This window comes from Neomonachus schauinslandi, chromosome 13 (genome assembly GCF_002201575.2).
Source record: "Neomonachus schauinslandi chromosome 13, ASM220157v2, whole genome shotgun sequence".
In the NCBI taxonomy this organism is placed as follows: domain Eukaryota; kingdom Metazoa; phylum Chordata; class Mammalia; order Carnivora; family Phocidae; genus Neomonachus; species Neomonachus schauinslandi.
The window spans coordinates 38880295-38893567 of NC_058415.1; the positions used below are offsets into that span (position 1 = coordinate 38880295).

General features: G+C 39.7%; 1 protein-coding gene across 1 annotated transcript in view; it reads right to left on the reverse strand.

The window, feature by feature from the left end:
- Positions 1-2052: 2052 nt before the first annotated feature.
- Positions 2053-13273, reverse strand: part of MPDZ (multiple PDZ domain crumbs cell polarity complex component) — a 148887-nt gene continuing 137666 nt past the window's right edge. The window contains 9 exon segments of the mRNA XM_021682415.2: positions 2053-3458; positions 5342-5465; positions 6273-6385; positions 6946-7050; positions 8271-8393; positions 9256-9299; positions 10194-10284; positions 11104-11190; positions 12089-12236. Of these exon segments, the coding sequence (XP_021538090.1) occupies positions 3312-3458; positions 5342-5465; positions 6273-6385; positions 6946-7050; positions 8271-8393; positions 9256-9299; positions 10194-10284; positions 11104-11190; positions 12089-12236 (982 nt within the window). The 3' untranslated portion in view covers positions 2053-3311.

Sequence of the window (13273 nt, forward strand, 5' to 3'; positions counted from 1 at the left end):
GTTTTGATATTCCCACACCTAGACCCGCCCCCCCAAAAAAAGCTGTTTAGTCCTGTCTCCCTGCAGGCATCCTTTCAACTTCTCTACTCACCAAGAAAGCCCGTCAATCAGTGCACACCGTCCTCAGACAAGAAGCCAGCTGACCAGACCTAATGCAACGTAGGGCCGGTCACCTCAGAGCAAGGAAGAGGTTCCTTTGCTTCACCAAACCTATCACGCTCTGCTTTACCACTATGCCCAAAAACAAACAAAAACCTGTCCCAAATCTTGTCTCGTCTTTCATGATTTTCATGTTTTCATGCTCCCCACTCCATCCCTGTTCTGATGTATGGAGCCTATGGACTTGGACACCACATCTCGACGACTCCCGCAGCTACAGACCAGGTGGTGCCTTATTATTATTGTTATCCTTAGTGTTATAGATCATCATCGTCCTTTGGGAGGGATCACAAAGAACACCAGAAATGTGTAGTATTCACCAGTGTGATTTAATCACATGAGCAATTATATGCCACCTATTATGAGTAATTCACTGTCTTGAGTTAAGGTTCAAGTCCTCAAACTCTTTGCTCAAACACTTTCTTCCGCAGAGAACTCTTATATTTACACAAAATAATAATACAGGAAGCATAAGCCTTTGTCACATCTCTCCAATGCTAATGCATCTATATATTCCTCTCAATCTTTCCCTTCCTTCCTCCTTCCTCCCTCCCTCCCTCCCTCCTCTTTCCTGTGCTGACTTTGTTAATGAGTAGCAATTCAGGAGGTTAGGTTTTCCTCAGTGTTTCTATATCCTTACAGTGGCATGCCCACTGTTTTGTTTTGTTTCTGCATTTAGCATAAAGGCTGCAGCTAGCTAATTAAAACAATATTAATACCATGAAATGAATCATGACCTATAATTTAATCATTTGCATGCTCAACACACATGTACGGCTCTTCTCCTGTTAGCCAGGTCCAATGATGGTAGCTATGAATATAAAAACATTTAAGACACAGTTACTAGTGTTCCTAGGCCTCCATAAAAAAGTACCACAAACTGAGTGGATGATAACAGCAGATATTTATTCTTTCACAGATTTGGAGGCCAGAAGTCTGAAATCAAGGTGTCAATAGGGACAACCTCCCTCTGAAAACCCCAGAAAAAATCCTTCCTTGCTTCTTCCAGCTTCTGGTAGCTCCCAAGGTGGTCTTGCGGGTTTTTTTTTGCTCCATCTTTACATGGTCTTCCTTCCCTATGTCTCTGTGTCTTGATAAGGCCTTAAGGATTTAGGGCCCAGCACGATCTCATCTTACCTAACTGTATCTGCAAAGCCCCTATTTCCAAATGAGATCACATTCTATGGTTCCTCGTGGCTGTGAGTTTTGGGGAGATGCTACTCAGGCAAGTACAGACACTTACCTGGGACTGTTCTCCTTGGGGTACTCCCACATATTTACTCAAACTTTAATTTGGTTGGTTAAGTTGCTCCTCTCGAGTCTACCATGGAGTGCCGGGGAGAACACCTCCTGAACTTTGGCAATGTGTGGTCCTGTCCATTCTGTATAAGAATCATAGAATGCTTCTATTTTAGAACTGGATGCAAGCTTTGAGGTAAGATGACCTATCATTTTACAGGTGAGTGAATCAGACGGAATGCACACATGCATTAGCTAGTGCGGGGCAAGAACTAGCAGAACAAATGTTCCCCAATTCCTCGCTCAGTGTTCAAATCAGACTTTTTGCCTCTATTAACATAAATAACTTCATTATGACTTTTTCTTTCTGAAATCACTTTAGCTCTTGACTACCCCCAAGAACAATTTAGAATATTACTGCATTAACATAGCACGTCAGAAAAACAGATACAGACCGGACACTTCGGTATTAGTAAAACTTCTGGATGTAAGAAACATCGAGCTTTTCATAACGATGGTGTCCAAAGTTCTGATGGTAACTATGGACCCCATATGTTCAGTTAGACATGATAAAAACCAGTTTTAAATTGTAAATCTTGAACAATATAGTGAAGCTTTTTCCCAGTAAAAAGAACAAAAAAATATGCCTGTTTCTTTATTTGTGCACCATGAAACTTGTTATTTATTCACTTCAGTACTCCATTTACACAAAAGTGCTGTAATAAAATATCTGTACACTACTTCTGTTACAAATATAGATAATATTTAAAGTGACTTTATATATTCTAATGTAGGAGTTTCACGCTCTAAAATGGGAATGAACACATGATAATTCCTCACCAGTTGTCTCAATAAACAGCTCCATCTGTTTCCCTTAGTCTTAAACTATTGTATTATAAGATGTTAATATAAGGCAATGAAATGAAGTTATGTTAATCCCCTTAATTTTTCTATCAATTTACTAATGGCACACAACCAAAATAATTACTAACACATTGCTTTTTTCTCTGTCATTAAGATTAATAGTAATTGAAAACCAATTTCACAGCACGCATTTTTAGTGTTGCATTGGTTAAAACCAGCATTAAAGATTCTGAGAGACTTCCATGTTCCTCCGTGGCTAGCACGGCTGCTTTCTAGAGAAACCACAGTCAATAGTGGGTGACATCACCATCTTACTTACGGAAACATGAAAATATTTCATAACAGGTCAAAAATAAAAATGAACATCAAGATTTGCATCAGCTGTGTTCTTTACCAACTTAGGGACACTGCTTCATATAATTGCTATTTACTCAATCTTAGAAACCCATTTTAGGAGGAAAATATGTAGGGATATATTAAAGGAGGGGATATGCAATTTTTTATAATATTCAAATATTTTAAATACTGAGTATTTTTAAGGATTTTCAATAGAGAAAAATGTTTTATTTTCTAGTCAGAAATGGGGAGGAGTTGGACTGACAAAAATGAAGCATTTTTTTATATCAAACTTGAGATTTTCCTTTTTCTTTTATATTTTCATTCTCACCCTAATTTACTAAAGCCATTTCTCTTAGTTTTCGCTTTGGAATTATTTTTTTCTTTCTCTACTAACCAGTTCAGCACATCATAATTTCTGCACATGTGACTGCCGAATGTCAGACATCTTTAGAAGACCGGGTTTACCTATGCACACAGTCCTTCCCTTTGAGTTTATGTTCACAAAATCCAAGGAGAAAGGAAAAGTGATGCTAGGTTGCCAGAAAATCATTTCCACATGAGAAAAAAAACTTGAATGGTACTTTCCCCCCAGAGTTCTGAAGAGCCTGATGAAGACGGCGCGGGGGAAAGTTATCCGCAAGAGCAGTTCCATTCCCTTCACAGTGTGGGATGGGAGCAGGGGGCTGAGTCGGCCCCACTCTGCAGTAAATTCAGGAGAGAACCATCAAAGTGACAGTTCCCTTCGTCCGCTTGAGGATGGCCACAGCTTCTTCGTGGGTCATCCCTTCCAGACTCTGCCCATTGACAGCAATGATCTGATCACCCCTTTTGAGACGCCCGTCTTCTGAGGCTGCTCCCTGCAATTATAAAGCAGGCTTGTTTGCTTCTCAAAAAATGCTGCCTCGCTGCTACACAACAGAAAAAGATCTAAACAAGAATGTAAACTGCTCTGCATGTATACACACACTGCTCTCGGTGCTCCCTGGGTGCTCCACAGCCATTAAGCAATGATGAACAGACACAAAGGAGGTCTCGCTCCTAAATGGTTTTAGCACCGAGATTCCAGTTTCAGAGAGAATTCAGCAGTCAATAGATTAGTTGGATGGTTTTTGGCTGTTCAGCACAGCAGTTGGTGGGAACTCAAATTAATAAAGAATATTTGGGAATTTGCCTAGCAGGAATGATTTCATAGAATCCAGGGTTTTTTATCCTGTAAAGAAGGCTTACAGAAGACGACAAAGGACTAGACAGGAACAAAAGCAGTTTTACAGGACAAGAGCATGAGGCCACGGAACCCGAAGGTCTGCAGAAGCATGAAGCCCACACACACGTTGACAAGGGCAGGGCAGGACGCAAGTCCTACAAAGTCTAACTGTAATTCTTTCTGTGGCTTTGAATAGGCTGCTCGAACTGCTTGTTCTTTACTTCCCCAGGGCGTGTGGAGTCTTCATATTTCTTATGGGCCTTAAATGGTTCAGATTAAACACAGACATTGCTGTGTGAAAAAGCATCCCATCTTAAGGCATGCTTAGAGTAGGCAATTATGCAATTAAATAGAAGATTAAAAATATGGAAAAGTTAATGAGGAATCCATAATGATGAAATTCTTAAAATATGTTCTAACTAGCATGCCTTAAATAAATTGTTCCAAGGCTGAGGAAAAGGACTGCATGACTCTTCTATTCACTGACAAATGCTGTTTGTATTTTTGGACACACCAATGGCTTTTAAAAAATCTCATAAATTAAGCCTATAACTAGGTTGCTGTAGATACAGCACTTTAAGTTGGTTAAAAATAATAATTCTTTTTCAAAATAATGGAATGAAACCTCCACAGGTAGGCACTTTAAAGGACGACAGCACTAATCTAAAACCCTGGATCAAACTGTTTAATAGGTCAGCCATAAGGTTTGTTTGCTTCTTTGCACTGTAAAATCTTGAGATTCCAGATTTTCTCCTGCAGGAAATTATGTCCAATTTTGGAGCTCCTGAAAAAATGTCTTAAGAACATATTAACAATAATTATAAGGGTCTGAATTATTTTAACGGCTTCACCAACATTGCGATAAATTTATTCTTATTTTAAACATCCTTAAAGTAGAATACTTACTGTATCATTACAACTAAATGCAATTTTTTAAAAAACTGAATTCCCTGATTGCAAATAGCTGATTTACTGCAGGTGACAGAGCTTCTGGATACTCTGCAATTTTTTCAGTTGTAAATTTTCTATTTTATTCAATAACATTAAACTGCAAAATAAATGCCCTATTAGTTATTTAACCTGTGTAACTATTTTCTGTACTTTCCCATGTCTATTTTATATTTCACAACCAAAAAAAAAAAAAAAAAAAAACACAAAGGAAAAGAAATGCCAGCACTCTACAGCATAGATATTTAAAATGTCCCATTTTCAAAAGACAATCAATCATAGGCAACCTGTTTTCAAAGGACAAAAAAATCAGGTCTTACTGTCAAACTAAAGTTCATTAATATTTTTATTGCATATTGTCAAGAGTTCCCATGGAATTTCAATTTGAGCCTATTTTCCTTTAAATATAACTAAAGCTCAAATTGGACAAAAATATTTAATGACCTGTTACTGAAGGGAGTTCCAAAAGAAAATGATCAACTGTTAACCATTTGGCGTTACCTCAGGCCATAAACTAATAAGCCAGCTGCTGACCACTATTAATGAATGTTTAGGGGGCAAGGGGGTGGTTAAAATGTGCAAGCTTACCTTCGCAAACACCGTTTTAACATAAATGGGTAAGTCTCCATGAGGGCTGCCATATCCTCCTACTATACTGAAGCCTAAGCCATCTGGTCCTCGGTCTAGTGTAATAGATTTACACTGAGGAGGTCTACAGTAAAGGGAAAAAAGAAAAAAAAAAAAGAGGTTTTCGATTTTTAAAATCATATCTATAAGTTACGGATTATCTGACATCCACCTAGAACGAGTATAAATCTCAGTGCTACTGACAGTGAGTATATTATGGGTATTTTGGGGATGCTTGAACTGTCCGTGCATGCTGTGCTCAGTATTTTAAATTTACATAATCCAAAAAAATCCTATTTAACACCCTACTTCTATTACTCATTTACAGTTCCCCTGAACTAACATGTTCACGACAAGTTCTCATCGCATGCACGCACATTCTTTTCCCAGGTTATTTAAAGGAAGAAGGCTACAGCACAGAGGTCTACCGTGGAGTAAATCACAAACATCAGGACTCCCAAGCTCAGAGAGAAAAATCCACTACTAGCAATGTAAAGACTGCATCAAATTATTTAAAAATTCTCATATGTCCCTCTCTTCCCCTCTTTATGATCTCTTTTGTACTCACGTGTTGGGGAACTGTGAATTTTTTAATCAAAAGGATGATTTATTAAATGAGTTGGCAATGTTGGAATTTCAAAAGGATAGGTTTGATCTGTTCCATGTCACATAGGGTAGTGACGTCAAGACTAAAATGTCCCCCAAAAAACTCAGAGCCAAAACCGTGGGAAGGGTAGTGGCATGCTATCTGTCTCCACCTGATAAACTAAATCCATGCCACAATTATTTAACAGTTTAGAAACACTTGGTTTTCGTATCTCATACCTCGTCTCCTGTTTCTTCACCTTTATGTGAGTGGTAGGGACATAGAAACCACAATATGTGCACTCACCCTAAATCATCCTGAAATATACTGCTTGACGTCAGCCCAGTGAAAGAAAGACTAGAAGTGGCTGGCTCCTGCTGATGACCTGTGACCACACTCACATCTCCTCCAGCAACCACCTGTGTGCGGGAGAAACAGAAAGAGAAAAATATGTGTTCGTGTGGCCAGGGAGACATCAGTAATTTTCCCTCAAAAACAGCATTTGGATTAAAACATGTACTTTACTGTCCACTTAATCATTTCTGTGAACCTGATATACAACCAAAGAGAAATTCACAAGGTCCAGAGGCCTCTTCAACTGACAGGAAAAATCTTTTAGTAATTCAATTCTGCAAAGTTCTTTGATCTTTTTCAAACATGGTCTCACATGCAATTACTTTTTAAAGAACTTCAGAATACACAGCCACTCATACCACTTAACATCCTAGCAATTAATCATTTACTGCTAAGACCTTGTATTTTTTTCCCTTTAGATATAAAGTATGAAACAAAGAATGCATCAGGATAAAATGTTTCATACATACTTTCTTGGAACTCTCAGTGAAATCATTTATGTTCACAGGAAATACTGAATAAAATGCTACCAGGAGATTTAAGGACTTTTACTGCTTTAATGCTTAAAACTCCTGTGTCCTCAAGCCACCCATACTGTGAAGAGTGCCTGGGATACAACTCTTACCTGCATTTCAATGGAGCCCGAGGCATTTTTCAGTAAGTTAACTGCTTGGGTGTGAGTCATCCCCTCAGTGGAAGTGCCACAGATAGTGACAATCCGGTCCCCAACCTGCAAGGGAGGCAAGAAACCAGCCATCTGCTAGAGCAGCCATGGAGAGTGGGACCCTGACACCTGAACAATCACTTCCTTCTCTACCCGGCACATCACATACACACTGCCCTCAGCAACTGAAATATAACCAAGGAAGCCAATCATTTCAAGAAGTGGCCACAATGAAAAGAAGCTGTCCATGACGATGGAGTTCGGCAGTCTCGGGGGGGAAAATCACTCTTCCCTTCTCTTCATTTCTCCTGGGTAAGACATTGCTTCTTATTAAAGAATAAAATACCTGATAGCATTTAAAAACCAGAATTTCTTTGGACGTTATTATTACACACGTTAGCTGGGACTCTAAGTCAGCTGTGACTTGAGGCCACCTCTGGCCCACTGCTTGTTTTTGTTGACAAAGTTTGGATGGAAGACAGCCCTGCTTATTCATTGCTTTCACAGGGCAGAGCTGAGTCGCTGCCACAGAGACCCGCTTGTCCCACAAAGACCCAAGTATTCATGATAGGTCCCACACAGAAAAGTTTTCTGCTACGTGCAACAATCAATTTTTAAGTGTCAGTCAGTCACAAGTTCAGATATCAAAAGAGATTGAACCATTTCTAGTTTAGGGACTAAACTAAGAGGTGGTTATGTTTTGAGATGCTTTGTGACCCATGAGGCCACGCAGATTTTACGTCATTGAGGCTTGAATGGAACATTCACATGATTCCAGACCTGGACAGTCAGCATAAATAGGGCTCTACCTTAGCATAAGCCCTCAACTTTGAAGCACGTTTTGTATAGTTTCACAATGTAAGTCACATTCATATTAAACTTCTGCAAAATGGATGATCAATTGCAACATAAATGATAGTTTTCAATTTAATGATGTTAAACTGGCATTTAAACCAGTGACACATATAAGGAGAAAATTTCATCTCATACTGGTGTTCTGAAACACTTTGTTTTACCTTCTTTCAGAGTTGTAAACAAGTAAAAACTACTAAGAAGCAACAGGAGATCTTCACGTCTCATTTACTTGTCAATCTGCATTCCACAGCAAATTCTCCTCTCTTCCTTTTCTTCACCTTTACTCAAAGCAAACCCTGCTGTGGTCGGATTAGCGTATTTAAAAGCAGATATAGACACTGAAAACTGGCTGCAGCAAGTGGCACATCCAAAGGGTTTAAAAAACTTCTGCCATATTTGTGAGGGCTGCCTCCATTATTAGTAGAACTTACTCTGAGTTTCTGGGTCTGAGCTGCAACTCCATTTGGGTGCATCATTGCAATAAATATGGGAACATCCCCAAGTGGGCTGCCCACTCCTCCAGCAATGCTGATTCCCAGTGAGTCAGTAGGCCCCTGCCATGCAAGAGATTAAAATATTTCGGTCAATGTGGTATTTTAAATTGATGTTTGGTGTCTTTGGCCCGATGCCCTACAGTTAACTCAGGTCTTCGAGGTGTGAGGAAAATGAAGTTCAAGAAAACTGTATTACTTCATTTGACACGGATCCTTAGTGTGACTTAGGAAAATAAGCATCTGTCCAGGAAATAAAAGAAATCAAAATACATTAAATGAAAATCATGCTGTGGGGGTGATGAAAAGCGGGTCCACTGATGAAGGGAAAGACCCCAATTTTGGAATCAGAGAGATCTGTATTCAAAGCCAGGAACCCACAGTTACAAATGTTGGGACCTGACCAAGTTCAGCCCTCTTAATGAGTCACTAGACCTGCAGTGACAAAACGGAGATCAGAGGAGCCCTAGCAGGGGGCTTGCAGAAGACAGTGCAGGAGACGGTGACAGCACGATGATGCATCTCCAAGAATGCTCAGCAGAGAGCAAAGGCTCAATAAACTGTAGCTGCTTTTATGTTCTCTCTTGTGCACGGCTGTCAGGGGAATCTGTTTCACGAGAGTAAGAAGTATCTGTGGAAGGCAGAGGCTTGCTTTGCAGTATGAGAGGTGAGAGGTGGGGTGACACTTTGTGTGGGGTTGGGTGGATGCCATTTTTGGCAACACAGGATACACCGACAATGATTTTTCATACAAGGCCCTGTGTGACCAGGAAATTCAGTGAAGACTACTGTGGTATTTCCACTGTATACAACACATAATTTTTATGATGGTATGGTAAAACAGTGAGACAGCTAATAGGAAAATATATATGGAGATGCCTCTGAGGTCAACAGAGTTTATATTGTTTTCTCTTCCCCAAGTTACCTTTTTTATTTCAACTGTTCTTAATCCCTGTATTTCAGATGCCACTGTAAAGTGAAAAAAAAAAATACGGTTATTAAAGTATTTTTATGTTCAATTAAATTTTAGTCAACGCCTGAAGCTGGAATAGGACTAAATGAGATACGCTAATTGTTTCTTTTTTAAAGAGGGTGCTCAAAGTTGCCAGTACACATGATTAAATCTGTCTCACATAGGGAATCTTTATTTTTCCAGTTGGAAAAATGTGCACACTACCCCATTTCTTCCTTCTTATTTTAATCATTGATTATATAACTGCATAATCCACTTTCAATGAGTCAAGGGCAGAACAGGCTTTGGAGAGAAAGTGCACAGCTGAGAAAAATAAAGTCATGGACACATTAAAAGGAATTCATGGACTTAAGTGGCTAAATTTCTAGAATATTAGTCGCATTGCAAACAGAGATTGCCATATGGTTAGTTCTTCAATTTGAACAACTTTCAACCAATACTCCAAGCCAAAAAACCCTCTGCATCATGATTTCATGTAATTAAAACACAGGAGGATCATACTAATTTTCTCAATCAAAATTTTTGCAGTCTTCATGGAAAAAGAAGGCTTCACTTAATGGCATTTTCTGAATTACTGGTGTTAGATTAAACAGAAAAAGGAAATAAAAATCAAGCATACCCGTCTGCTTAGTAAGAAAAAATTACAGAATCCCGATTCTAACGTTTAGTATATCTTATAGAAAAAACAACAAATGGAAAAACTAAACAACAAAGACGCAGCTTCATATTGCTCAGAATTTTTGCCAACACACACCTCCGCACCCATATTAGGATATGAAATGATTTGAGGAATGAGAGCTCAGAGGTAAATTGATACAGGGGAAAAAATCAGTGTTGGTTACCAAAATTCAAACCAGTAAGTCATGCTTAAAATATCAAACCAATCTTACATGCATTCTTCTTCAAGCTACTTTCCAGTGACTCAGAGGTACTGGATCCAGAAAGTGGAAAAGTGAATGATGACAGGCTGCCTTCACTCATCTACAAACACACAACAATTATTTTAGAAAGTTTTGAAGTAATAATATCCCCTAAATACCACTTACTTCAGAATTCAATTCTTTCAATGCATCTAGAGAGAAATATCTGTGAAGCAACAGTGGCATTTGATAATTTGAAATCTAACAATTTTTTTCTTTTTATGGAATAATTTGCCTAGTGACATAAATAAATTGAAGCTAAAAGAATGGATGAGATTGATTCCAACCAACTTAAATTTTAGTGGATTTTCATAGTTTCATTCAAGCTAAATTTAAACTGATGCTGTACATAGACTGGGGCTTATGAAAAAACTGTAAAATTAGGGCCCGGCAACAGGAAATGAATGGTAGTCTTGAAGGGGTGAGTAAAGGTTCTCTAAGGACAGGCTGATGAAGACAAAAGTGAGGAGAGCGGTGTGCCAGCGATCTTGAACCGACACGCGGTGAGCTTCAGACAGGGTGGTGAGCTTCTACAGTTCACCTTACGTGGGATTTTTTCAGCTGAATGCTTGTTATAAAATACTTTAAAAATATATCACGTCGGTAGGCGTTACAGATATTAATTGGTTAACTTGTACATTTATGGAAAAAGAAAAGAATGGCTGAAATGAAGTTCCTGAGAATGACTTGTAAACCACTCAAGAGCTCCATTTCGTTCACCTGTCCCCGCTCACCCGATGCTCTTCCCCGCCTAAGAGTCTGCAGCCCACTGTGCCGAGCTGCTGGAGGCCCGGCCTGCGTGCAGACCACTGTCAGGGCCATCTCGGAGCTGCTCCAGCGCGTGGACTGCACCACCCTGATGAACCCCACAGCTACCCACCTGGCTGCTTTGAGAAGGCCTCCTCTCTGAATGGAATGGACCGGCTTTGATTCTTCCAACTTCTAAGGTCACTGTGCCTAGGGAACACTAGGGGAGTGGTTGTTTTAGGAAAATGGTCAAACAAGATGCTATAATCATCTTCAGGAGATACACTCTTTAGGATTAGGTTTTTGAAAGGCCTCCTCCCTTTGGGATTTCCATAGTCAAGGATACCTTCAGTCCTTTGTGGAAGGAGGCTTTTCTAAAACATAAACAAGAGTAACAACAAGCAGCAGCAGGGGCAACACCCAGCGTCTGTCTCATGGCCTCATGATTTACAGGGAGACTGTTGGTGCCGAGCTAAAGAGAAACTGAGACTCGAGCAACTGTCTCATGAAACATAGATATGCCAAATGTACTAACTAACTCAGGGCTTAAAAAACAAAACTGAAACAATACAACAATGACCACAACAACTTGTTTTGTCCTTAACAGATAACTGGGCAAACTCTATTGCCACACGGCACCTGAACAGACCTATTACACAATGCTGAAAGAAGACGTAATGCTCTAAACACAAAATAAGAATTGAAGACAACTTCCCTGTGATCTCTAACAAATAAATCCTAGGCATGCAAAAAATACTATATTGTCTAAGGAGAAAGCACAATGAGGTATTTTGAGATCCTGGGTTTCTGGAGTTAGACATACAGGTTTAAATCCTACTGTGTGATTTACCAGCTGTGGGGCCTTAAGGGATGTCTACCTTGAAAACTGAAAAGTCTTTCACTTGACATTTAATAATAGAAAATACATAATATAATAAAGCTATTATTAGTTAGAAATTTATCACTAAAATTTGGCATCTTACTTAGAAATGTGTCTTATGTGAGATAGCCTTTTAAATAAGGAGGATTCAGTGCTTATTAGACCGCGGTGGCCCAGTTAGCATCTCCTCCTCCTTCCATCCTACTGCACAGAGTCCTTGCCGGCGTTTGACCTTTACCTTCAGCAAAGCGGCCACAGCTTCCTGGGTGGCGTGCCGGACATCTTCTGCGTTCACCGTCAGTATCTGGTCTCCCTGCACCAGTCTTCCGTCAGCATCGGCAATCCCTCCTTTGACGATGTCGGACACAAACACTCCGGTATCATTTCTGTAGACATGATTTGGAATTTCAACGTGACTATTTTTTCTCCACTGTAATGCAATGCTTACTTATTGAAGAGCTAACATTTTTAACTGAAAATGTGACCTCCACTCTTGTGACTTTACAAGTTTGTTTTCAGCAACATGGGGGCAATATTATTGGATTTTCTGTGATAATAGCTTATGTCTCATAGTATTTCATGGATTAAACAGATCTTCATAAGCATATTTATTCTTCAACAATGATGCACTGTGAGCTCAAGTGACCACTACTGTTGTCTCACTTTATGGGTCACACAGTTCCTCCAAAGCAAAAATGGGACGTAAGAGTCAGTTCTTGGGTGCTAAGTCTATGGTCCTCTCCACACCGTAACGAAGCCCTGAATGAATACTGACCAGTGGCTACATAACTATGTTGGTATTATCACCAGCATGAATGTTCCTGAAAATAAACAATGAATGTGTACCTCTAACCGAAACCATTTGTTTAAGAACCATTCCTGTGATGTCTTTTAAGTTATTATGGATCTAACTTGCAAGCAAGATGGATTCATGCAAAATGAACAAACACAATTCTTATTCCAATCTTCCTTTCATTCAGGAAACTACAAACAACCCAGGATTTTCTTGCCAAGAGACAAAGATAACTGTAAGTAGAAATGTGTAGTGAAAATGCGGTTGTGTCTCTTCTTGCCAAGGTCAGGCCCTCAAACACATCATTTCTGATCCTCTGCCTTCCCATCTTTAGATAAAGGTGTTGGAACTTGGGGCATCTGGGTGGCTCAGTCGGTTAAGTGTCTGCCTTCGGCTCAAGTCATGATCTCAGGGTCCTGGGATCGAGCCCCACATCGGGCTCCCTGCTCAGCACGGAGTCTGCTTCTCTCTCTCTCCCTCTGCCCCTCCCCACTGCTCATTCTGTCTCTCAAACAAATAAATAAAATCTTAAAATAAAAACTATCACTGATCACTTTCAGCCTCAGCGCAGGCACCTCTTTTCTGAGAAGTTTCTCTAATCTGCTTCCTCAAAGAGAGTCACTTGTCCCC